The sequence below is a fragment of the Elgaria multicarinata genome, chromosome 3 (genome assembly GCF_023053635.1).
Source record: "Elgaria multicarinata webbii isolate HBS135686 ecotype San Diego chromosome 3, rElgMul1.1.pri, whole genome shotgun sequence".
Classification (NCBI taxonomy): domain Eukaryota; kingdom Metazoa; phylum Chordata; class Lepidosauria; order Squamata; family Anguidae; genus Elgaria; species Elgaria multicarinata.
Window position 1 is genome coordinate 49,950,655 of NC_086173.1, and position 26,143 is coordinate 49,976,797.

The following is a 26,143-nucleotide window of genomic DNA, read 5'->3' on the forward strand; positions in this document are numbered from 1 at the left end:
CCAAAAACACTAGATTATGCTGCAAAGTTGTCATACACTATTCTCTCACACACATCTGTCTGGAAAATGGGAATAACAACACTGGGCTACTTCGCAGGACTAATGTAACCCATACTTTCTCAGCCAAAGCCCTGCCTCCTGCAATATGGATATAATAATGATGAACTTTATCTGCATACATCGTCAAGGTATTATTTTTTAATGTTTATAAACTCAGAAAAAACGATTAAAAGATTAGAGTTAGAAGGATTATGAATACCTGTCATTGCTTTGGTTTTGGGTAGACACACTACCGCCGAAACTTAGCTACAGGAAACTCCTGGATTTCTAAATTGTTTTTTTATGAGGTAGAGAAGATCCCAAAAAGTCTTAGTGCACCCATAATACTTAATGCACCCAGATTGATGTGTAAAACATTGCTGTGACTTCATTGGCTAAAAACACTAAAAGGTGGGAGCAGGCTCGTTTCTCATCCTTTGGGTCATCCTTTGGGGGGTCAATTGACCCTCCTTGCCTTTTCCTGTGGATGCCCATGCTAACCTTCTATTTCTAGATAAGCAGTTTTCACAGAATTCACAACTTGCATTACCACCAACTCCATTTCCCTCCCAGGTTTTGAATACTAAGCCTGGGGGAAAGTTTAAATCTTGTGCATAAACGTGTTGAGCCAAATGCAAGAGACAATATCACTCCTACAGTTCCTGTTGAACTGAAAAATACTGTTAGCATAATAAACTTTTATGTACATTAAACAAATAAAAATGCTGCTATCAAAGTCACCTAAAATATACCCATAAAGACACTCCCTGAGACAGCAGTTTAGGATTCAACTTAGCAATCAGGATGGTATAGTGGTTAAGAGTATAATGGTTAAGAGAGTCAGTGTGGTGTAGTGGCTAGAGTGTTGGACTGGGACTTAGGAGATCCTGGTTCTAGTCCACACACAACCATCAAAGTTCACTGGGTGGCTTTGGATCAGTCACAGACTCTCAGCCTAACCTATCTCACAGGGTGGATGTTGTGAGGATAAAAATGGAGACGGGGAGGATTACATACACCGCCTTCAGTTCCTTGAAGGAAAAAAAGGTGGGATATAAATGCAATAAACAAACAAACAAACTAGGAGCAGAGAGAACCAGGTTCAAATCCTCACATAGCCATGAAGCTCACTGGATGGCTTTGGATTTGTCACTATGTCTCAGCCCTACCTACCTCACAGGGTTGTTGTGAGGATAAAAGATGAGGAGAGAACCTTGTACACCACCCTGAACTCACTGCAGAAATTGTGGGATAAAAATGTAACTAATAAATAAAACTTAGGCGGTCATCCAAGCAGAATGGTTCCTCCTTAAGTGGATGATTTTGGCATCCTTCCAAACAAATACTGGATATGAAACTGCTGTGCATGTCTCCTCCCTCCCAAGACGCCTCAATGAGCATATATTATATAAGCCTTTGGTGTTTTCACTTTCTGCTGGAAAACTCTGGGCACCATTGAAACAATACAGCAGGCAGTAGATACCCAAGAAGTGCACATGTTACAGATCTATCAAAGGGCTAAGTAGCTAAAAGAGATACAAGTAAGTAGCCAAAAGAGTGATCCTGTCCTTGAGGTTACATCTAATGGGTGGCAGAAGATAGCTACACAATCCCCTTGAGCCATCGAAACAATTTGCCCATTGTACCAACAGTAAGCTGCTCTGGCAATAGCCTTGAACAGGGCGTGGGGGAAGAGGTTGAATGGGAAATCCATCCATCAGACTCATCCATATAACCAAGACTGGGACCATCCCTTGGACTGATATTAACATTACACCTACACACAGGGTTTCATAGGTACACACACTCCCACTGGAGATTCACAGACAAAAGCCTTTTACATAAACACACATCCACCTGTGCTGGAGGGCAGGATTACAATTAAACAAAAAGCCAGTTTGAAGGCCAATCTACACAATAGGAAGGAGATCCATGATCCAGTCTCCCAAATGTTTTTATTTGTATATCAAAGCAGCCAATTTCAGTTAGAGAAAAAGTGCTGCATAGAGGGGAGTTAACTTTCCCCCCACCCAAGCTTCCAAAATTATGTAAATCATTCCCAAATAGACCTGCAGTGGAAAAACAAGGGGCCCATATCTCAAAGTAGGACTCCTGATTATTCTCCATCTCTACTCCCTCAAGTATCCCAAGGAGTACAGAGCACACCCATGGAAGAGAGCCTACTTAGTTGTGCTTGGTTTCTATGTGTAGAGGAGTTTTCAGCCACTTAGCACTATGAGGAGCATCCTGCTGGTACAGTCGAGAAACAAACATGCCTACTCATCTGCTGTTTGTGAAAATTAGGCCTATATATTACGGCACCTACAATGGTAATTGTATGATGTCTTTTATTTTGCATAATTAATTTGATAGCAGAATTTTAAGGTATCTCTTTAAAAACAGTCTTTACAGGACAGCTTGTAAACGAAATACTTTAGTTTAGAGAGGGATCTTCCTTGAAATTGGAAGACACCATCATGAAACCACTGAAGAAACGAACAGAAAATATAGGTAAGCAATACCAACAATGCTTCATAAATTGCCCCCAAAACAAATCACTGTAGGATTATAGAATCTATCTGTGATAATATATAGCAAATTTTCTCTACAGAACAATGACCTATCACAGACTTGGGGCGGTATCCAACACTGCCTGCCTGTGAGCAGGGCTCACTGCTCCTTCCATTCTGTGAGTGGCCAGCCACACTGAGATTTAGCACTTCAGTAAATCCCATTGAAGTCAATGGGACATAATCGTGAGTAAACCTGTTGAGGCTGGCATGGTTAAAGTGAAAAACTATAACAAGCATTTTACCTTTAAACTAACTTGCTCATTTAACAGAGGAATATTTTCTTCCTATGCAAAATATTTGGCCTTAACACATCCTTGTATTTAAACACTAGCTATAGGCAACCAGCAATTGCATTGAAGTGGGCGAGAGGGCTGGTGAAGGAAGAATTCAGCACTCTATCTCTCCTCTACATCTAGCATAGAAACTAAGTGGGCAGCTAGAAGAAGAAAACATTCTCCTCCTCACCACGGATGGAAATGCAGCTTTGTGTTCCTCCTCTGCCAGTCCCCAGCAGGCTAGCAAATATCTGTGCGGGCTAGTAACTTTTATGAGGTTATTTATAGGCCTGAGTTAATGTTTTGTCATCTGTGCAAATGCTCATTTCACTCCACTGGGGCACAATGTCACACCCATTCCCCCGCCAGAGAGTGAAACTATGCTGCTTACAACTCTGTGATAATTTGAAAGTGCTTATCCCAAATTATTGTACTTTCCTTATTCCAGCTTTGTTGGAATATTATTAAACCAGTTATTGTAAATCACCCAGAGAGCTTCGGCTATGGGGTGGTATATAAATGTAATAAATAAATAAATACATATATACAACTGCTCAGAAATGAGACCCACTGGCCCCATTCAGAAGACACCTTAAACCACGGCTTTAACCACAGTGGTTAAGTAAGAAAGCCAGGCTGTGTTCAGAAGACACCTTAAACCACAGCTTTAACCACAGTGACTAAGGCAAAAAGACTTATTCACCATGGTTAAAGCCATGATTTAAGGTGTCTTCTGAACATTGCTCAGCTTTCTCGCTTAAGCACCATGGTTTAAGGTGTCTTCTGAACGGGGCCACTGAGTTCAATGGGGCAGATAATTGTGTATAGGATTGCAGCCTAAGATCATTCCATTTCTATGGTCTGAGAGATGTGGCCAGCTGTGCAATGAACTGTTTTTGTCTCCCCCAAGAAGCTGGACCAGGTATCAACATACATCTGTAGTGGACCAGAGGTATCCATCCAATGTGGAACTAAGTGGAATTCCAAGCATAAAGAAACAGTCACAGTAAACACTGACTGGCTGCCTTTAGGTTTAAACTTGTATTGGTTTTACCTAGCATTATAATAATATAGTAGTATGAGATTGAAAATACCGGTCTAGTCAGGTTTGCAACAGCCAATCTACACTACCAGGGAGTAGCCTCCTCTGCGCTTATGAAGACAGTCAATAGAGAAGTCAAGATATCTTTATTCATATCAAGATACAGTTAAGAACATAAGAAGAGCTGTGCTGAATCAGACCAAAGGCTATGCTTTAAGGTGGATTCCTGCATTGAGCAGGGGGTTAGACTCAATGGCCTTATAGGCCCCATCCAGCTCAACTATCCTATGATTCTATCCAGTCCAGCATTTTGTTCACACAGTGGCCAACTGAATCCCACAAGTAAGACATGAGTTCAGAGATGCATGGTACCATTGAAACAGGAGGTAGTGCATTGCCATCTTGACTATTAGCCACTGGTAGCCTTCTCCGCCATGAATTTGTCTAATCCCCTTTTAAAGTCATCCAAGTTGGTGGTATTCACTACATCTTATGGTAGTAAATTCCACAGGCTCACCATTATTTACCATGACTTTGCTGATTCATGGTTCTCTGCTGATTCATGAATAAGCAAAAACATCACTATTTTTTAAAACAGTGATTTTGCTGAATGCATAAATGGCCTATGAAAATTTATATTGCTGTTCAATCTGTCTAGGATTGGACAGCAACACAGCTGGCATATGAACACCTTTCCAAGTACTTTGCCTCATTGATTCCAATGATTATTCCCATTGATTACTTCTATGGTCAGTGTTTGAAGGTTTTAAATAAGCAAAGTATTTAAATATGTGTGTTGCCAAACATGAGTTTGAGCCTGCCCTCAACAGTTTGTTTGTTTTTAATTCCCTCATTCCCCATGATAAATTGGGGGTGCGAGGCGTCATTTTGCTACAGGCCCGTTTGTTTGATAATGAATGGAAAACATGGCAGGCTTGTTATTTTCTTAAAGCATATTTCACCTTAACAAGGATGTTTCCAAATAGAGGGGTCCTAGAGCAAACAACAGAAGGTAAAATGCACTTATTCCACCTTCTCTTCCTTAACAGATTTTCTGCGGTAAGAAAACGACAGCAGAAGCGGTGGAGATACTCAAGTGGAAGATGAGGACATCCCAACCAGTCCCCCAAATTGCCCTATCCTCTCCCCAAAATTCCTTGAATGAGGCAGAGCTATGGCGTGTTAAACAAACACTCCCGCACACCCCTTGTCTGGAAGCAGCCCCTGAAGGACTCCAGCCACAACTATCCCAGCGTATGTTCCCTATATAAATGTGACCGGGTTTGTCTGAAGCCTGTGCTTTTACGCAGCTCTGCTAAACTACTTCATACAACTTGTTGCCGTGTCTCCGTCCCAAGCCATGGAGTTCCCCAAACTCTTCCCTTTCTCGATGCCGCTCAAAGCAGACCTCTCCAGAGCCTCGGCCGAGGGCGCGCCTCGCAGGCAGGAGGAAGAGATTTTATCTCTATAAGCCCGGCTCAAGTGCCCGCCGGTTGCTGTCCAGGCTGTTGCCGCGGAGCAACGTCTTTGTTTGAGCCGGCACTTGAAAGAGCCAGAGCACTTTCCCGAGAGCACCGCAGCTGGAACGGAGAACCTCGCCTTACTGAGCAGGCAAAGGAGCGCCATCCGGCTTCGGGATATCCGAGGTGATTAGAGATCCCGAGGCGCAGGGTAGGCTTACCCAAAAGCTGGAGCCGCAGAAGACGTCCATAGTGCAGGTCCGAGGAGCGGCAGGCGAACGGGGCCAGCCTCCAGTCTGAGCAGCCCGGCGCTCCCTTGTCCTCCCCGCTGCTTCTGGCACGCCTCCAACCCTGCTCGCCTTCCCTTCCCTTCCGCCACGCTAGGGCGGATGTTCGCCTCACACACGCGGGGAGGTGGGCGGGGAAGGGCTTGCCTAGGCGGTGCCGACGCCAGCCCGAACCGGGAAAAGCTGGGGGCTTTTTCTGGCAAGAATATCTTGACATCCCTGTGGGCGAGCTTAAGCAGGAGCCGGCGCCGCGGGGGTATCACGGGACAGGGCCGAGGCCCCGACTCTCGACTCCTCCAGAGGGGTAGAAGCTCCTTGGAGGGTCGGTTCCAGGGGGCCGGGGGCTGCCGTGCCGTGCACGGTAACATCATCTTCTCCCCATCAGACTTGGCACAAGGCAGCTTTTGCTTGCCTAACGTGAGCGCGAACGAGAGGTTGCTACAAGGCGCAGCTGCTTTGCCGCCTCCGACTACGCGCCTGCCCTCTCCCTCTGGGTCCGCAGCGCTGGGCAGAGCGAAAGCAAGGCGAGGGGACGGTTATGCCTGCTGCTGCCGCCTCTTCCTCTCCTTGTGGGAGAGCTGGAGCCAGCCGCGGGGCTGCCGAGAGAGAGCCTCTGGACCAGAGGAGGCCGCTGCTACCGCTGCCTCTTGGCAGTTTCAAAGGCGGTGGAGAGAGGGCTGGACCTTGGGGCAAAAGTTCAGCCCCCAGCCCACCCCAAATTACCACCCAGAGAGCAGCAACAAAAGCGAACTCCCATTTTATTCCTGTAGTCCTGATGGTTGCAGTGAGTTTAAAATGCAAAGGTGTACAGCCTCAGCCTTTTAAAAAAAATTAAAAAATTAGAGGTGGCAAATAGTTTGTTGTTGCTGTTGTTCTAACATATCAGGAATGCAGAAGCAGGTTTAAAGTGTAGAATGGCAGTGGGTGGAAGAAGATAAATTTTAGTTGTGTCTTTCACAAGTGAAGTAAGCACCATATACATCTACCCTATCCCCCTCAAGATCATTTGACAAGGTCCATCACCAAAGGCTTGAGAAAACTTAGCAGTCATGGAATAAGAGGAGAGTAAATTACATGGATGAGTAAATAGTTAAAGAGCAGGAAGCAGAGAGTAGGAATAAGTTCTCCCAATGGAGAATTCTCCCAATAGGGAAGTAAATAATGGGGTCCCACAGGGATCCGTATTGTGACCAATTCTTTTCAACTAGTTCATAAATGATCTGGAATTGGGAGCCATGAGTGAATTGGCCAAGTTTGCCAATGACACCAAATTATTTCAGGTGGTTAAAACAAAAAGGATTTGTGAAGAGCTCTAAAAGGATTGTTCCAAACTAAGAGAATGACATTTAAATTGTGAATGCTGCTCAGTGTAAGTAAGTGTGAAGTGATGCACATTGGGACAAAAAGTCCTAACTTCAGATATAACCTGATGAGATCTGACCATGAAAGAGTGGACAGCTTGATGAAAATGTCAACCCAGTAGTGTGGCTGGTGTAAAATAGGCAAGCGCCACATTAGGCATAATTAGGAGAGGAATGGAGAATAAAACTGCCAAAATCATAGTGGCCTTGTACAAGTTGACCAGACTTAGAATTCTGTGTACAATTTGGTCATATATATTGTGGAGCCTGAAAAAGTGCAGAAAATGGCACTAAAATTATCAAAGTTCTGGAGCAAATCCCATATGAGGGAGGTTACAACAGCTGGGATTGTTTAGTTTAGGGAAAAGATCATTGAAGGGAGGTGTATGAAATGCATGGTGTTGAGAAATTGGCTAGGGAGTAATTTCCCCAGGGATTCAGGACAGATAAGAGCACATAAGCTTCACACAGCACATAGTTAAATTATGAAATGTGCTACCAGAAGGCTTAAACATGGCCATAAATTTGGATGGCTTTAAAAGGGGGTCAGGCAATTTCCTGGAGGATAATGCTACTAGTCCTGATAGCTATGTGCTACCTCCAGTATCAGAGGCAGTGTGCCTATGTACACCAGTTGCTGGGGAACATGGGTGGGAGAATGCTGCTGCACTCATGTTCTGCTTGTGGGCTTCTCATTGAGGCAGCTGGTTGGCCACTGTGGAACAGAATGCTGGACTAGATGAACTCATGATCTCCTCTCTCCACCTTACTTTACAGCTGATGAACAACAGGTCTTCTGACTAGAGCTGTGAAGGCCTAGAAAAAAACCGGAAAAATTCCAACTCCCCCCCCCCCATTTCCCTCTGTTTTTCTGAAGCCTTTTTTGTTTGTTTCCCCCCAAATAATTGGAAAAATTGAAAAAAATGAAGAAAAAATGGAGTATGGAATGTTTTATTTTAGCATGATAATAAAATATTTCAGACAAGGTGTTCATATATTTACTTATCCAAATTATTTCTAAAAGCTATGTACAATATCAGATTATTACAATTTCTGTGCATGTACAAGCAAGTCCTAGGTTGCAATCAGAGACTACAACTCTCAGATGCAAGAGCAAGATGCATTTCTGCCTCTAGGGGGCACTGCCACTGAAGCAGAGACTGAAACTGATAGCGATAGTTATAGCTCAGAACATGAGTCTGATTAAGCTTCATGCATGTTCATTGAATCTTGGTCCCCGCTTTTTCTCAGTTCTTTTATGGGAATGGGTGCTTTATGTCTGCTTGACACTGTGGAGGACTAGCGTAGACATAAATAATTTTCTTTGTTACTAATGTTGATGGTTTCTTCTATGGTTTTTAATTATTTTTTTGCCTGCTCCTCATAAAATGGCAAAACCAAAGAGATCTTGTAGCTCCATTTGTTACCAAAAAAGGTAAAAATTTAAAAAAGTAAATTCAATTTGTAGTAATTGTTTGAATACACTGTACTTTTAATATACCAAATGTAATAATTTTATACCAGACCAACTTGGAAATAATTACATTTTATGTTCTTAAAGAAACAAAGTGACTTTCAATCTGGTAAAAAGTGCTAATATTGCATCCCCCCCCCGGCATTTTTTTCAAACAATTCCGTTTGTTTTTTCTGGTTGAAAAAAATGGAAAATCCCCCCTCCCCATGGCTTCAACATTTCTGGAAATTTTACAGCTCTACCTCTGACTCTCCACTCCCCAAACATTCTCTGGTAGCCTAGATCGCAGCCCACAGCTAAAGCAAACAACAAGGCAAAGCTAGAGAGCCCATGCTAAGAGTAAGCAGCTGATGCACACAGAGAGAGGCGGGCAGAGAGCCCATCAGAGGTGACTGGGGGCCACCAGTGGCCATTCAGCCTTGCAGAGAAGAATGCTAACTCATTGTGAAGCAATTTCTAAAAAGCGTGTAGAACCTAAAGTCTTAAACTAGAAACCTGGGGGGAATCTACACTACTGCTTTTAAAGCGCTTTAAAGCACTTTGAAAACGTTTTGAAACCTGTATATGCAGTGTGTCCTGGGCCCCAACAGTTGTCAAAACTGTTATAAAGTGCTTTAAAGCAGTAGTGTAGATCCCCCCCCCCCCCCGGGCTCTTAGATGTGGGGAAGTTAGTCACGTGCATACCAATTTCAGGATATATATATATATATATATATGTATGGGGTAGGAGGAGTGTTTGAATTATCCCTCAAGGACCTGCCACCCCCGCAATCCTGTGAGATGGTGGTTGCAAAAAGACGTTGCTAGAATGCGTCAAACCGGTTGGGCAGGTTTAGCCTGGCAGGCACCCTACTGTTATGGAGGTTGGCTGAGTGGTGGCTGTTCTCAGAGAAGGCCACAGCTAGACTATCCTGGAACGGGGCTTACCTTTCTCTCTCTCCCCCCTCACCCCACTAAGTAATGTGCTAACTTGAGGCTCTCTCTCTCTCTCTCTCTCTCTCTCTCTCTCTCTCTCTCTCTCTGTGTGTGTGTGTGTGTGTGAAGCTGTGTGTGTGAGTAGCAATCAGTCTGTGCAAAGACGACCTGGAAGAGAAGCAGAGAGCTGACTTTGCTCTCTGCATGGAATACCTTTAATTGTAATATACCAAATGTGGTAATTTAATGAGCAAACCAAATTATGTAGAACATATGTTAGTTACTTGTTTTATGTCTGACCAGAGGGAACTTCAAGAAGTAGCCCTTGAAACATCCTACAAGCCAGAAAGAGTAGGAGGATTCTGCATCTGTTGCTGTTTGTGAGAAAGTTTAGGGAACTTACCTGTTCACATTCATTCTGGTGGTTACAGGTCACATTTATTTTAGCTGAGGCAGCATTTCCTAATACTGGGGTCTAACTGGGAACTTCATGAAAACCTGTGGCAGTGAGTTCCATAGATCCAAGTTTCAAAGTTAGGTTTTTTTATGTATAAAAAAGAAAGAAACAGAGGTGGGATAACTGATATGCCATACCGATATATTTGCCATCAGAAAGTAAGACTTGCCTTTCATTATTCTCCATAGAACAATTGAAGATTCTGCCTTTGGTATCTGCAGCTCTAGCTAGTATAGGCCTTGCACACCCAAGGTTGTCCTTTTCTTCATGCCATTGCAATCATTTGAGCTGATTTGCATAACTGTTGGGCTTTAAAATTTGCTGTGTTCATCAGCTCCCCCATCCTGGCTAGCTACCCTATTTCTTCGATTCTGAGACACACTTTCCCCCCCATATAAACATCTCTAAAAATGGGGTGCGTCTTAGAATCGCGGGTGTGTCTTAGGGTTTTCTTTTCTGTTGGTGGTACTGAAATTAGTGTGCGTCTTACAATCGATGGCGTCTTACAATCAAAGAAATACGGTAGTTGTAAGCAGCCACAGCCATGCACAGGACTAGCCTTTTTGCCCAGCACCAGCTTATCTGCAGCCCTGCTATCTGCCTTTGGCAGTCCTAAAGCACAACCCACCCACCTACTTCCCCCACCCCTAGATTTACTTTTTGGGCCACCCCCCCCCCCTGCAATAAACATTTGTTTAGAGTTAAATGTGTTACTAGTTTCCCATGTTGGGTTTGCAGTTCTTCCCAATTTTGTCACATTGTAAAATCTAAACAAACCCATCGTTCTTACATTCCAAGCTTTTAAACAGAAGTGCTGAATCATAATGGGCCAGGACAGATCCCCATGAACATCCTTTCACTCCCTAAACTAAATGACAGCAATCCAGGAATGGCTCCTCTGGCTGAAATCCACAACGTACCAGAATATCCTGAGTGTAGCTTTCTAGCGAACAGGACAGCTGCCTTGTGGTTGCATGTTCCAGTTCACCTCTCTCCGATTGACTTGTAAGACTGACGCATGTAGCATTATCACAAGCCGTGTTGGAGTTGAGATAGTCTATCTCAACAGTTATTATCTCAACAGTTATTTTATCTAATTGAAGCCAATTATCCTGCCATAATAATAACCTAGGGCCTTGCTAGACCTACCTCAGAATCCGTGTGGGAGGAGCAGCCAGCCTGCACTAGAAGTAGCGTGGGCTGTCGCTCCTTTCCACACGTCAGATGCGATGGGGAAAGGAAAGTCCTGTCGCATCCTCCATTTTTTAAAAAAAGTTAAGGGGGCCATGTGCGCAGGAGCGCACCAACAAAAAGGTAAGTCTTTTTTTAAAAAATAAAGGGTTCCCCGCTCCCCCTGCCCCCGATTTCCCCCCCATGTCTGATGCCCCCCGCTTGCCCCCCTCTTGCCCACTCACTCAACCCCCCCACTCGCCCGCTCACTCCCTCGCTCGCTCCCCACTCGCCCCCTCACTCACCATGTCCGATGCCCCCTCCACCACCACCCCAGCCGCGATCTACCCACCCTGGCTCTGCTCTTCCCCCCCATCTCTCTTGCCGGGTCCGCTCTTCCCCCCCATGGACCCCATCTCTCCTCCCTGCGATTCCCTTGTCCCTGGCCCGATGGGCACAGCGTGGCTTCTCTCGGCTACTCGCAAGTAAGCCACGTAGGCGGGAAAAGCCACGGAACCAGCTAGTCTTTCCGCAGGCCTGGGCTCAGCCCAGGCCTGCAGAAAAACCGGGCCACAAGTGGATCCGGTTATCCTGGGTCAAGGGAGGGTTTAGCCCAGCCTGACCCCGGGATCCCCTGTGCATCATCTGCATGCACAGGGGTGAGCCCGGGTTTCAGCCCGGGCTAAACCCTCGTCTAGCAATGGCCTTAGGCTGGCTAACATTTTTGTTCCTACAAATATTGGCAGCTAATAACATCATTCCTTTAGATAATTATTCACAGTAATTTATGAATGTGCAAGCCTTCAACCTATGTTCAGAAATGTATCATCTTCCTCCAACCTATATTTACAAATACTGCAGTTCTCACACTACCATCATCTTGAATTCAGAGGGACTACTCTCCATGGCCAAATTCTCCATGGTCACACATAGTTTTAATTGTTTTGAAAATTATTATTTTTACTGGTTTTAATTTATTAACAATTTAATACTTTTTAGCTGTGCATATTATGTTTGCATTGTTCTGATTTTATCTGTACGCCACCCTGGGATCCTATTGATATAGGGCGGGATACAAATGTTTTAATAATAAATAATCAATATTCCGCAGCAAGCATTTTGCACATAGCCTTTATAAGCATCTAATACTTGGGCAAACTTTTCACATCCAAATATTCCCTTATTAATAAACAACACTGTCTGAAAAGAAATACATCACTTAAATGGCTTCATACAATTGAGATTTCTGTCCATTCTTCATACTATTGGAATGAGTAGGCTTTTGCTATACAAGTAGTACAGGAGCAAGACATTTCTACACTATTCCCTAATCACCCTTCCGTCACCTTCAAATCCCTCAAGAACCCAGCTAGCTTCAACTGGCAGAACTAATCCAATTTACTGCTTGGTGATCAGGCTTCACCTTGTGATTCTTGAACATCATGTGAGAGGGAAACACTCCATCCTGTTTCATTTTAGCAACTTTGTAACATCTGCTTCATTATATAAGCCTAGCAGCATGGACTTGTTTAAAAGGTATATCCATAAAATTGTGAACCTGTTTGAAATGTATATCCATAAAATTAATTGTGTTTGTGTTCCCAATTACTCTAGCCAAGAAGTCTCTGGCTCCACAAACACAGCCCTGATCAGACAAATTGCCAATTGTATTGATTCAGGAGAAGGAGAATGAGGGTGACCAAATCTAGCCTCTGCTCCTTCTCCTCTTCCTGAACATCTAATTTCAATTACCACTGATTTCCTAGCTGGGCAATGTGTGTTCAGCCCCACACACAATCACTGTGCTCTTCTGCCCACGTGGATCCTTGTCAAGATAGATACCTTTTAGCTGGATTGGGGTTAAGCTTATTCAATCTCATGGCCTCCAATATCATCTGTACGCCGATGATACACAACTATATCTGTCATCTCCGGAACTTTCTCCTGATGTTCACGATCGTATCTCGGCATGTCTTTCAGATATCTCAGCTTGGCTGCTTTATCGTCGTTTGAAACTCAATATGGCAAAGACTGAATTGCTCGTTTTTCCTCCTAAACCTTCTCCTCATCTCTCATTCTCTCTTACTGTCAACGATGTCACGCTTACTCCGGTCAAGGAAGCTCGTAGCCTTGGCTTTATATTTGACTCCTCGCTCTCCTTTATTCCTCGTATTGAGGCAGTAGCTAAATCTTGTCGATTTTTCCTGTATAATATTGCCAGGATTCGATCATTTTTGTCTGTCTCTTCCGCCAAGACGCTTGTTCATGCACTGGTTATTTCACGGTTGGACTACTGCAACCTTCTTCTCTCTGGCCTTCCTTCTTCTCACATCAGTCCGTTGGTTTCTGTTCACCACTCTGCCGCAAAGATCATCTTCTTGGCTCGCCGCTCTGACCATGTTACTCCGCTTCTGAAATCTCTTCATTGGCTTCCAATTCACTTCAGAATCCAATATAAACTTCTCCTGTTAACCTTCAAAGCTTTTCACGGTCTAGCTCCTTCCTATCTCTCCTCTCTCATCTCACACTCTTGCCCCGCTCGTGCTCTTCGCTCCTCTGATGCCATGTTTCTCGCCTGCCCAAGGGCCTCTACTTCCCTTGCTCGGCTCCGTCCATTTTCTTCTGCTGCCCCTTACGCCTGGAACACTCTTCCAGAACATTTGAGAACTACAAGTTCAATCGCAGCTTTTAAAGCTCAACTCAAAACTTTTCTTTTTCCTAAAGCTTTTAAAACTTGATGTTGTGCAGACTTTATACTGTTAGTTTTACCCTACCCTGTGCCTGCTTACCCTACCCTGTGCCTGTTTGCATTCTCTTCCCCTCCTTATTGTTTTACTATGATTTTATTAGATTGTAAGCCTATGCGGCAGAGTCTTGCTATTTACTGTTTTACTCTGTACAACACCATGTACATTGATGGTGCTATATAAATATATAATAATAATAATAATAATAATAATAATAATAATAATAATAATCAGCTCATTATTTATTTGTTGCCTTGGGACTAGAGAGGGCAGTACTGATGGGCAGCACAAGCTCACCTCATCCATCAGCCAAGGGATGAAGGGCCAATGCAAGACTGCACCTCTTGCCTCTCAGAAAGACACATCATGACAAGGGGGTGGGGGGGGAGGAGAGACAAACCTGGCCCCATCCATCAGCAAGAGAAGTTGCTGCTGCTTCGATACTTGCTTTCCTCCCCATTCCTTTCTCCATGTGTCTATTAGATTGTGAGCGTTCAGACAGGCACTGTCTTACCTTTCGATATATGTACAATGCTTAGAAAAGTTTATTAGTAGTAATGGTAGTAATAGCACCTAAAATCTACTAAGCACTGTCCACAGATTAAAAACAAGACAGTCCCCGCCCCATAGGCTTATGGTCTAAGAGCTGTGACACAAATGGGAAAAGGGATAGGAAGAGGAAAGCAAGCTCAGACCCCTGTTCTTATAGTTACACAGTTCTTATAGTAACCAGTATGAGTCAAAACTGTCCTGGGAGTGGAGGAACCCAATGGTAACTTGCTTCTCAGCCCAGCTGCTGCCCCACGGCTCCCTCTGCTGCAGTCAGGTGGAACATCAGAATTAAATCTGCAAGATGTAGTGCAGTTAAACTAATTAAGCATTCTTACTCGGAAGCAAGGTCAACTGAAAACAGTTGGATGTTTTCTAGTTAGGTGCGCTTAGGATGTGGTTGTCAACTGTAGTATCTGTAATTAGTCTTGCAGTAAACTGGCAGTGAAATAATATAGTAGGATTGGTTACTAAGCCGTGACAGAATATTGTCTCTCTCTGTGCAGCAGTGTTCCTCTTTCTTTTGGGAACATGGCAGAGTTAGAAGCTCTCAGGGAAAGACTTAAATTGTTCTAATAACTGCTACTTATTAAAAAGAGCAGAAGCACTTAGGTTGAAGGGCAGAACCTTGAACACATTAAATGCTTGTAATTGGTTACTTAACAGGCAGAGACTCCTGGTATGTCTAACTAGAGCCAAATATGTAACTAAAGTAGAGAATAAGTTATTTTACATGGAGAAGGGAAAGAGGAAACCTGGGCTTTCAAACAGTAGTTAAGCTGGTCTAGCATAGCATTGCCATTTCTGGGTTACACTAATACAGCATCCTTTAGAAACAGCATGGTGCAAACGTGTAGGTGGGATATAGACTGAGGATCCATCTAGTCCAGCACTCTGTTCACAGTGGCCAACCAGCTGTTGGCCAGGGATTAACCAAACAGGACATGGTGCAACAGCACCCTCCCACCCATGTACCCCAGCAACAGGTCCACGCAGGCTTACTGCCTCATATACCAGAGGTAGCACATAACCACCAGGGCTACTAGCCATTGATAGCCTTCTCCTCCAGGAATTTATTTAACCCCTTTTTAAACCCATCCAAATTGGTGGCCATCACTACATTTTGTCATAGTGAATTGTATAATTTAACTATGCATTGTGTCAAGAAGTACTTTTATTTGTCCTGAATCTTGTATCAATCAGCTTCATTGGATGATTCCAGGTTCTAGTATTTTGAGAGAGGGAGAAAAATGTATATCTACATTCTCCTAGTCAGGCATAAATCTATTTATTTATTTATTGTGTTTTTGTACCGCCCAATAGTCGAAGCTCCCTGGGGGTTTCACAAATTTTTGTACTCCTCTATCATGTGTCCCCTTAGCCTCCTTTTTCTCAAGCTAAACAACCCCAGCTATTGATGTCAGGTTTTCGTCTTAACCTTAACAGTAATTAAGGCAGATTATTGGCAAAGACTTGCAAGCTCAGCACAACTGTTGGTGTTTGAGTGAAGGGAGTAAAAGGCTCGCTCTTTCACAGCAATATGCAGTCAGCCAGTGGAGGTTTGAGGGTATGGCGTAAGCTGCTGCCGCTGCCAGAGAAAGGAGTATGCTGTTTTGATGCAAAGCCAACTTTTGTCAAGGAGAACCGTAAAGCTGTTATGCTTACTTTGATTTATGGTGAGACAATTGCTTTGTTATAATTTGGTGCTACAAGCCTGGTTGTTTTGTTTTTGAAGAACTTCTCTAAATAAACTGTGTTGAAGATTCAAAACTCACGCTTGGGTTTATTTGCGAGCTGCGGAGGAATTTGTACAACAATACTTGTTTCTCCCACAATTGTAACCTTCCCTCATAGGGGAGATGCTCCAGCCCCTTATTCATTTTAGTTGCCCTTTTCTGCAGTTTTTCCAGCTCTATAATACCTTTTTTTTTAAGTGTAGTGACCAGAACTGTACACAGTATTCTAAGTGTGGTCACACCATAGATTTGTATAAATGCAGTATGATACTGGCAGTTTTATTCTCAATTCCTTTTCTTATAATACCTAACATGGAGTTTGCCTTATTTACAGTGGCTGCACACTGGGTAGATGTTTCCTTCAAGCTGTCCACCACAATCCTAAGATCTCTTTCTGGTTTGGTCACCGCCAGCTCAGATCCCATCAACTTATACTTGGTTGGGGTTTTCTGCCCCAATGTGCATCGCCTTACACTTGCTTATATTGAACCGCATCTGCCATTTGGATGCCCAGTCTCCCAGTTGGAGAGATCCCTTTGGAGCTCTTCACAATCGCTTTGTCTTTTTAACAACCTTAAATAATTTGATGTCATCGGCAAACTTGCTCACTACTAATTCCAGATCATTTATGAACAAATTGAAAAGGATTGGTCCCAATAACGAACCCTTTGACCTGATCTTCTTGTTGCCTGATGCTCTTGTCTGAGTGACTGACTGACCTCTGCCTGGATTTAAACCACCTCTGCTGAACCCCACTGTTTAACCACCTGTAGACTTGACTGTTTGCTCATTCCACTGCTTTAGAACATGCTAAAGCCAAAGCAGGACAGCCAGCTGGTCATAGAAAGTCATGGTGTGCAGCTCCACTTCAATCCAGTTGTTGTACGTGATATCTCCCTAATTTTTTCCCCCAGCCAATGCAGCTTCCCTTTGCACTACTGGGTGTGTGTGTGCTAGAGTGCCCATGCAGGTGCATCCGGTTGGAGAACCATGGAAACCGATTGTCATGCCTGACACTGTCCAGGATCTCACGGGCCTTTGGGCTGCCCCAAAGTTCTATGAATATGCTCTGTTCTTTTTCACTCCATTATTGTGTCTTAATTCTCACATGTGCCTTCTCCCCACACCTCCAGGGAAGATAGCCTGGATGCTGCAGGAGCTGTTTGCTGTAATGGTTGCATGAAAAGATCTTCTAAGAAGAGTGGTGGTGAATTTATTTATTTATTTATTTATTACATATTTATACTGCCTAACAGCCTAAGCTCCCTGGGCAGTTTACAACTAAAACCATAAAATCCAGATTAAAACTTTAAAATCACATAAAACCAGAATAAATTACAGTCCAAGGAAGGCTTGTTTAGAAAGATATGTTTTTAGGAGGCGTTTAGAAGTTATTACATTTTCCACCTCCCGAACCGCATGAGGGAAGGTTTTCCAGAAGGTGGGTGCCGCTACAGAGAAGGCCTGCCGTCGAGGTTCTTCGTGATGACATTCTCTTCACGTTGGGATGATGAGCAGGGATGAGTATTGCCACAACCCTCCTCCTGGAAGTCCCTGGGAAGTTTATTAGACTGAAGTCCCTGAGAATTGCCTTTTTTCCTGCTGCGGCAAACTCAAAACAGGGGAGTATAGATTAGGGCCTGACAGGGACCCCTGGGAACATTGCACCAAAAGGGGTGTGGGGTCTCCTTGAAAGTTTGCAGAAATTAGACAGAATTTAATATACCTATGGGGAGCCCCCAAATGCACTGCTGGATAGATGCACGACTTTGCATTTTTCATGGAAAGTGAGGATTTATCCATTTGAGAAACTGTTTGGGAAATACACGGGGGTTGTGGGGAGCTGTTTTGGAGTTGGAGTCGCAGCTGAATCTGCCATGAAAACAGGCTTGCTCAGGGTTGCTCCACTGCTTAGTCACATGGCAGAGGGCATCACTGAAAGTGAGGGGAAATAGGAGTCTGGTGGTGAGGGGGCTGGAGTGCTGATGGTAGGTGAAATCAGATCCTAGAAAAATTTCAGGAACAGAGATCATTCAAAAGGACCAGAGTCACAGTGTATTTGGCCACTCGTGCTGAGTGGCTGTGCAGGGAATTGCTGTAAGCCATGCTGGCGTGCCAGACAATATGCTAACAACCCCTAATGCAGACTGTGGGTTCTCAAGGTGGGTTGTTTGGGGGAAACAATCCACCGCAAGGGAGGGTGGACTGGGGACAAATGACATGCTAACCCACTATGGGTTGCTCTGGAAAACTAACCATTGTTAGCTGGCACGTGGTGCAAACCCAGTGGGTAACTAGTCGTTCGATGATACATAGCAACTGTCCTGTTATGCCAGTCCAACATTTTTGGCCATACCATAGAAAATTCCTCTGGATGCTATAAGATTTGAAGGTGTGTCAAATTCAGCAATTGCCCCTTTGTCTAGAACAAGGACTCTGCAAAACAAGAGGGGAAATGTTTAAATTTCAGACAAATATAGAACCAAACAGCTTTTTTTAGGTTTACAAGAACCTCCTTCTCCCTCGCCTTTCAAAAAGAAAAAGTTCTAACCCATATAATTAGGGAAAAAATCATGAAAACATGAGATTCACAGTGGACACGTATTGGGAACTGAATTTAGGAGAGATGGGATCACGTCCCATTACTCCCCTAATGACCCCCTGCACTGCCTTGGGCAAGTCAGTCTCAGCCACAGCTCCTTCCCTCCAATGCCAGTGATGGCCTCAGGAGGCTATTAGGAGGGTAAACAGAAAAAAATTGTAAAGCATTCTAAAAATGAGACATGCATATAGATGGTAAATTTCAGTACTGTTGGGCACAGAATTCTAGTTTCCTCTTTTGTGTTTTGAGCAGATTGTATACTTGGTGAAATCGGCTGAATAATGGCTTTGCTGCAGATAAAGAACACTGCTCCTACTACTTTGAGTGGGTTTCCTATATGGGCACTACCACACTACTATTTTTCTCAGTTTGTGGGCGCCTGCTCCACCCCTACTCACTAGTTTTGTACCTATTCCTTCCCTTCCTGCAGCTGAAGTCTGTTTGATGACTTTGGTACTGTAGGGTAGATGGCTAGATAAGCAACCCAATCCTAGAGGTGTATTTGCATAACAAAATGCCTTTTGGAAGAAGGACATGGACAAGCAATCCCCACTGCCTCCTCCCCGTTCCTCCTCTCTGAAGATTCTGCTGCTCTTTACTGGTGCAAACTGCACACTTACAAAAGGCTGTAGCAAAATCCCTAAGGAGTAATCAGCCCAGCCTGCCCCATGAAGCAGCAGACTGAGCTGCTTACTCATCAGTAGATCCGCTGCCATAACTCCAGCCTGCAACTTGACACAAAGTGGTTGAACCCCTGCCAGCCACTCATGAAGATGTGAGCAATTTCCCTCCTGGTTTTCTGTACAGTTACTGCCTGGAACATCACAGGGACCATTTCCTCTTTAGGGAGGGGGGTCTCGCAAGAAAACCAAGAAGTGAAACACTAACCAGTTACCACCTAAAATATGTTACAAAGGCATCAGATATATCCTCAGAAAAGAAACTGGTGCAAACACATTCCTGAATGGATGACATAAATCATCTCTGTTTGCCAGTGAGATGACAATGTATGTGAATTAATTGCTCCAATGTACATGAGTCAATTGGTTGCCTTCTATTTTTGCTCCTGTTTTCTATTTGGAAATGGGCAAAAAATAACTTCGGTAATCGAGCCCTCACACAATGGAGTCTGTGCTTTAACTGTATTTTTTAGAGATTCATGAAGATGATAATAGCGATGTATTTGCCGTATGCAGGTACCTGGTATAATCCATAATTGTATTCAGCCTATGTGCTATTGTTATCACGGTACAGTCTTCAAATTGTGTTCTTATTGTCATCTGAATGAGGTCATCCGTCTCAAGGTCAATTGCTGCCGTCGCTTCATCCAGAATAAGGATCCTTGTTTTGCGGAGGAGAGCTCGTGCCAAGCAAACAAGCTGCCTTTGGCCAACACTGGAAAAACAGGTGAGAAGGTTTTTTTAAAAAACCATGGCCAGGTCAAGGCTGTGCCATTGAAAAACAAACTCTTTGCCAGTGAACTCCATGCCTAATCAGCCGTGATGTGGCTCCTGCAGACTCACAGCCCTCCATTACACAACCCTCCAATAATGTTTAGAATAAAGGACACATGACAATGAATGGGTTTGCATGATCATGGAAGGGAAATAAGCCACAGTGGCTTATTCCACCCCCCCCACCCCCACGTGCTGCTTGCATGCCGGAGGGATCTGCATGATTGCCCTCAGCAAGCAATGCCGTGCAAACCCAGCCAGGGGGGCTTGTTGAACATGATAGGGTCCACTTGTTTCTTTTCCTAAATGTTACCAGGAGGGTGAAGGAGAGTTGTGGGTTGGCAACAGCCATACATTCCATCTAACAACAGTTATAATTATTATAACTGCTGGGACACGCTGGGAATTATAAGATGTTTTTCTGTCTAAACGTGCCTAGGATTGCACCACAGATAAAACATTTTGATCCTGGCTTTCCTCAGAAAATTTCAAGGTGGTCAAGAAAAATAAATTAAGAAAATAAAATACCACAAAAAAAAAAAAAATCAAAAATCAAACGCAGTAGAGATTTAATTACTTATCATACAAAACACTTTTTAAAAAAGCTTCCAACTTTTAAAATATTTAACCAAAAGCTTTCCTAAAAAGGAAACTCGTTACAATGAGGTGGAAGTCTCAAATTCCCAAATATGACTATGAGTCCAAAAGGGTTAGGAACCCCTTTGGGTGAAAGGCTTTAAAGGTCATCATGAGTACTTTGAATTGGGCCTGGAAACCGATTTGAAGCTGTTTAAGCAAGGGGGTCACATGCTCCAGTTAACAACCTTGCTGCCCACTGAATTTTCCCGGCACTTTTCAAAGACAGACCCATATTTAGTTATGGTCTGAATAATGGCTTCAGTCCAGAAACACACACACAGCGCCAGATATAATATAATATACAACCTGATGTAAGAATTGGACAAGAAGTGGGGAAATCTCTATATTGGGGTGTGTACAACTTTTGACGGTGTGTGTGTGTGTGTGTGTCTGGGAACATTTTCTGCCCCCCCCCTGTGGGCCACGTTCTGTGAAGTGCTGAGTGAAAAACTGACAGCTTGATACTGAATTTCAGTGGAGTCAGCTGGGGCTACATGAGGTCTGCAGCCGGCATGTTGCCCACCTCCGCTCTCTATGATACCTCAAGCACCAGAGCCCAAGCATCATTTTGGGGTTGCTTGGCACAAATTTCAACATATCCCCTCCCATTTAGGTCCAATCCAGGAGGTGGATTATACCTAAATAGTCTCAGAGTGTAAAAAAAAAAAAAAAAAAAAGAGCTGAAGGCAGGGGCGGAACCAAGGATAACCTTGCAAAATATTATTTGTATAGAAAAGGATTTAATGAAGGTGCCTATGCGTTTCGGACAACAAAACGTCCCTCCTCAGGGCTATCTGAAAACAAAAACATCTTTTGTAATGAAGTATTTACAATAGAAAACACTTTCCAAGCAACTATGCCTTGAAATACATAATATCATGATAGAAAACAGTTTAAAATGATAAGTGTAAAGAGACATACAGAGGTGGGGCTAGATAAATTGCCCCCTCAGACCTTCCCCTAACAGCCCATAATAACTCAATGACATGGAATACAGATAGACTGAGAGGAAAAACAACTGGCAATTGAGTGACCAAACAGTTGGGGGCAGGGAGAAAACAGGGTTGGGGGGATGGAATAGAGTGGCTAGAGAAGGAAGATGAGATACGGGGCATGGCTAGATGGGCCAATATCCCAGGGATCACCCCGGGATTGCTCCTGTGCATCCACATGACACACAGGGAATCCCAGGTGCAGGGAGGGATGATCCCTCCCTTTCCCCAGGATATCGCCCTACCCTTTAATCCTGACTTTTCCTGTAGTCCCGGGATGATTCCGAGACAGCAGGACGTGTGGCCAGGCATCCCATTTTCATCCCAGCTCCAGGAACCGGGCATAGAGCTCCTCAGGAGCTCCGTGCCCATTTGAGGTGGGGTGGGGGGAGCAGGAGTGGGTTTTGCTAGTTTTGTTTTTTGTTTTTAAAAGAACCCCACGTACATTTTGCGCAGGAGTCCTCCTGCGCTCTTCTTCGATTAAATAAACAAACAAACAAAAATGGCGGCTGCGACATCCTCTTCCGCCTGGGACGTTGTGCGCCACATGTAGACTGAGGGGGAGGATCTTGCGGTCATCGTATCACGAGATCATCACCCCCCTCATCTAGCCATGCCTACAGAGAGAAGAAGTGTAGACAGGACCATCTCATAGTCTGGATAATTCATTTCTTTGTTCAAATTAGGGGCAGGGAAATGGAATGAAGTGACTAGAAACCCGAACAGAAACATTCCACACTGCAGCATTTTGTAGCAGGTTTCAACTTATTCTATCTCTTCCTTGAATAGGGTTTCAGTTACCTAAGATTTTCTCCTCCTTCTGAGCATTCGTAATCCAACATAGCTGGCTGACTGCTGACAAACTTCTTCAAATGGGACCGTTCAAGAGCGCTCCATATTTCTTCCTCGGAATATTTATTAAATGGATCCAAATTCATTCGAAGTGTTCCAGAAAAAAGAACAGGGTCCTTAGGAAAATGATCACAATTCTATTAGAACACAACTATTCCTAGATGACTCTTAAGTATTTCTTGGGTAAATTCTTAATCACTGGTGAGGTCAAGGCCAGTCTGTTTCCGTGGTCTGGAGTTCCCTAGAGTGTGGCATTACGCCCAACACCATGTCTGATTTCTTATGATTTCCACAATTCAGTGATCCAGACCCTTTACAGCTGGGTGGACACAAGGTAGTCAACCAAGCAAAACCCAAGCCCCACGATCTCCAAGAGTGGACGCCAAGGGTCTTAACCACTGTGCCATTGACACACTGCAAAAAATGATCAACTTCACTAACCCAGTTTCTTATCATCTGCATTGGGGCAATAATTAATGGCTTCCATAATTGCACCACATTTGGTAAAAAGGCAATCTCATTTGCAAAAGTCTCACAATCACAGGATAACAAGAGGGAAGGGTTTCCCCCCGAAAGGCAATGCTACTAGCATCCAGTTATTCTTTTGATGAGCAACTGCACTGTCCTGCTTCTTCCAGAGGGGCGCTCTAATCTACAGTCCATGGTCTTTTATTTATATTTATTTATTTATTTATTTATTTATTACATTTTTATACCGCCCAATAGCCGAAGCTCTCTGGGCGGTTCACAAAAATTAAAACCACAGTAAAACACCCAACAGTTTAAAACACAATTACAGACAAAATGTTTGAGCGGGGAGTATATAATCATTCTCTATTTGTTGGTCATAAGTGAGACAACGTCCACTAAGCTAGCACATCCATTCCTGGTAAATCACATTTCTCTTGCTCACACATGCTTTTCTGGCATTTCCGCCTTTCCAGAAATAGCAGCCAGGGCTGCTGTTTTCCAGTGGTCACTCTGCGTTCCTTATAATGTGTAGTTCCATCCTGAGGAATGTGTGACCTGCGGCTGCTTGCAGTAGTGTGTCACAGGAATCTATTTCATGGTATCCCTGATATTATTCTGATGAGTGCAGTGGGATAGTGGAGCCAGGACTCACAGGGACGCAGCACAAGCACTTTTTCATTGGCAGGGAAGCTGATGTCATCTGCCCCCTCCCCATCAGACTTCCCTGCTCCCTCTGAGCTTAGCTGCAATCCTCACTGTAGTAGTAGTAGTAGTAGTAGTAGTTGTGTGTGTGTGTTTGTGTATTTTCCTAGCAATGATATATAGTATAATGTTGAATAAGGAATTAAGATCCGTGAGATTTATACAAGACCTGCTTCTGGTAGAGATGAAAACTGCTCAGAAGTGGTTTTTGATATGGATCAACACAGCGAATTTGGGATCTTGGACTCTCCTTGGGGACAAGGTTATGATGTCTACCTGCACTTTATGAAACTGTCTTGATGTCTGCCTGCACTTCAGAACTGGCCACTACACACCACTAGATGAGTGCCACAGCACTATCATTTTGAGGAATTAAATTCTGCAACTAAATTACAATTTTCTCTTAATCCCTGGGGAGGTGGGAATACAGTGCAATGGTGCTGGATTTATTTATTTATTTATTATAGTTATATGCCATCTTTAAGAATAAAAATTCTCTCAAGGCAGTGAGTGATACTTTAGCTTACACCAACGTGCTTTTGCATTATCCACCAAAAGCTTTGAGAATAGGAAATGTACAGGCTGCAGCAATGGAAAGAGGAATCTCCTCCTCATCCTCTGAAGTGTGCTTATAAGACGCAGAGAGCGAGAGAAATTAATGCTTGCTTGATATGACAATGCTGCCAAACAAAACTTGTTTAAAACAATGTTGTTTTTCTGCTTGTACAATCAATTAAATCCTTTTCCTTTGGTTCCCAGCTCACATCTGCCCTGAGGCACAAAGCAGCTGTTCTAAAGCAAGGTGATGTAGTCTTGTATACTGTATGTAACCTGACCTACCCTGCAAGTATTTCACTTTACACAAAAGAGTAGTTTGCTGTTAGTGCCAAAGATTAGCATCTCTCTCCATGACCCAGGCTGATTTACCTGAGGAATTATAGTCAGCTTGGATCGTAAGTCGTGAAGGCCAATATCTGCGATACTCAGCCCATCAATTTTGATTTCCCCCTCCGCCGCTTCTAGGATCCTGAAGAGGCAGAGGGTCATAGAGGACTTTCCAGCTCCAGTTCTTCCAACAACCCCAACCTAATACACGTTGAAAGAATTGGGGACGATTTTCAATTAAAACACAAGTAATGGCTCCATTAGATGAAGGGGAAAATATCATTTGCAACTTCAGAACAAACAGACCATTCAAGAATATAGTTTATGACCAATGGTATTTTTCTTCATCTTATCTTTTTGTCCCAAAATGGGCACCTACAAAATCGTTACCTACCTTTTTATTTATTTATATTATCATTCATTTCATTTCTATACTGCCCAATATCCAAAGCTCTCTGGACAATTTACAAAGATTAAAAACCTTAACAATACAATAGTGTAACATAATATACAAACGAACTTACAAACACACCCACTGACCAACCCACACATATACACATATCATTTATACCATAGTTTCTTCTGCTTCTCTTCACTATATTATATAAACCTTACTTCATTGCCGATATTTTCCCCTGTTTTACAATATACAGACATCTTTAAAGAGATTTAAGTATTTGTGGCTGTGGAATCCACAGGCTCATCAGGATCAGGGGAAGTGACATAGCTCTGTGGCAGAACACCTGCTTTGCATGCAGAAGGCCTGAGGTTCAGTCCCCGGCATCTTCAGGTAGGACTGGGAAAGATCCCCACCGGAGACCTCGGAGAACCACAGCCAGTCAATGTCGACAGTACTGAGCTAAATGGGCCAAAGGGCTATAAGTGTTCCTATATGTGCACTGAATGAAGCGGATGAGCTGGCTTGTAAAATCAGGTTACTGAACAGAGAAACTGATTCTATTCAAGGTAACTAAGTGGCTGTGCTGAGATCATACCTTTTCTCCACCTTTCACATGCAGGCTGAGGTCTTTCAGCACCAAGTCCAACTCTTTCCGATACCTTACAGAATAGTTTGCAAATTCCACTTCCCCTTGGGTGGGCCAGTCGTCTGATGGTCTTTTGTCTTCAATTATCCAGGAAGCCTGGAAGGGTGGCAGGAGGTGGGGGCGGGGAGTTGTATCATTCTGTGTTAGCATTATAATAATATTTTCAATGATAGTTGAATAAGGGTGCATAGGACTGCATCCTAAGTCTTTCTCACTAAGGAAATTTAGAGTGTTTGCTTGCAGAATATTTAAAGAAAGATGGACAAACTCTGGTTCAATGTGCACCACTGTGAATATATCACCATCAAGGATGAGATTCAAGATGATAGAAGTATCTGTTGCTCTGTGACTAATAGATTATGCGGACTCGATGGCCATATGGGTCCCTTCCAACTCTACTATTCTATGAGTCTAG

At 43.6% G+C, this 26,143-nt stretch overlaps 2 protein-coding genes across 2 annotated transcripts in view; both read right to left on the reverse strand.

Annotated features, from left to right (window-relative positions):
* The window catches only part of ABCC3 (ATP binding cassette subfamily C member 3), an 85,413-nt gene extending 79,704 nt beyond the window's left edge, over window positions 1–5,709 (reverse strand). Inside the window, exon 1 of the mRNA XM_063120223.1 lies at window positions 5,611–5,709. Coding sequence (XP_062976293.1) covers window positions 5,611–5,640 — 30 coding nt within the window. The 5' untranslated portion in view covers window positions 5,641–5,709. The remainder of the gene's footprint in view (window positions 1–5,610) is intronic.
* Window positions 5,710–17,428: 11,719 nt separating this feature from the next.
* Window positions 17,429–26,143, reverse strand: part of LOC134394622 (ATP-binding cassette sub-family C member 3-like) — a 67,378-nt gene continuing 58,663 nt past the window's right edge. The window contains exons 27-31 of the mRNA XM_063120224.1: window positions 25,678–25,824; window positions 24,725–24,883; window positions 22,574–22,740; window positions 19,888–20,082; window positions 17,429–18,521 (exon numbers count right to left, since the gene is read on the reverse strand). Of these exons, the coding sequence (XP_062976294.1) occupies window positions 18,413–18,521; window positions 19,888–20,082; window positions 22,574–22,740; window positions 24,725–24,883; window positions 25,678–25,824 (777 nt within the window). The 3' untranslated portion in view covers window positions 17,429–18,412. The remainder of the gene's footprint in view (window positions 18,522–19,887; window positions 20,083–22,573; window positions 22,741–24,724; window positions 24,884–25,677; window positions 25,825–26,143) is intronic.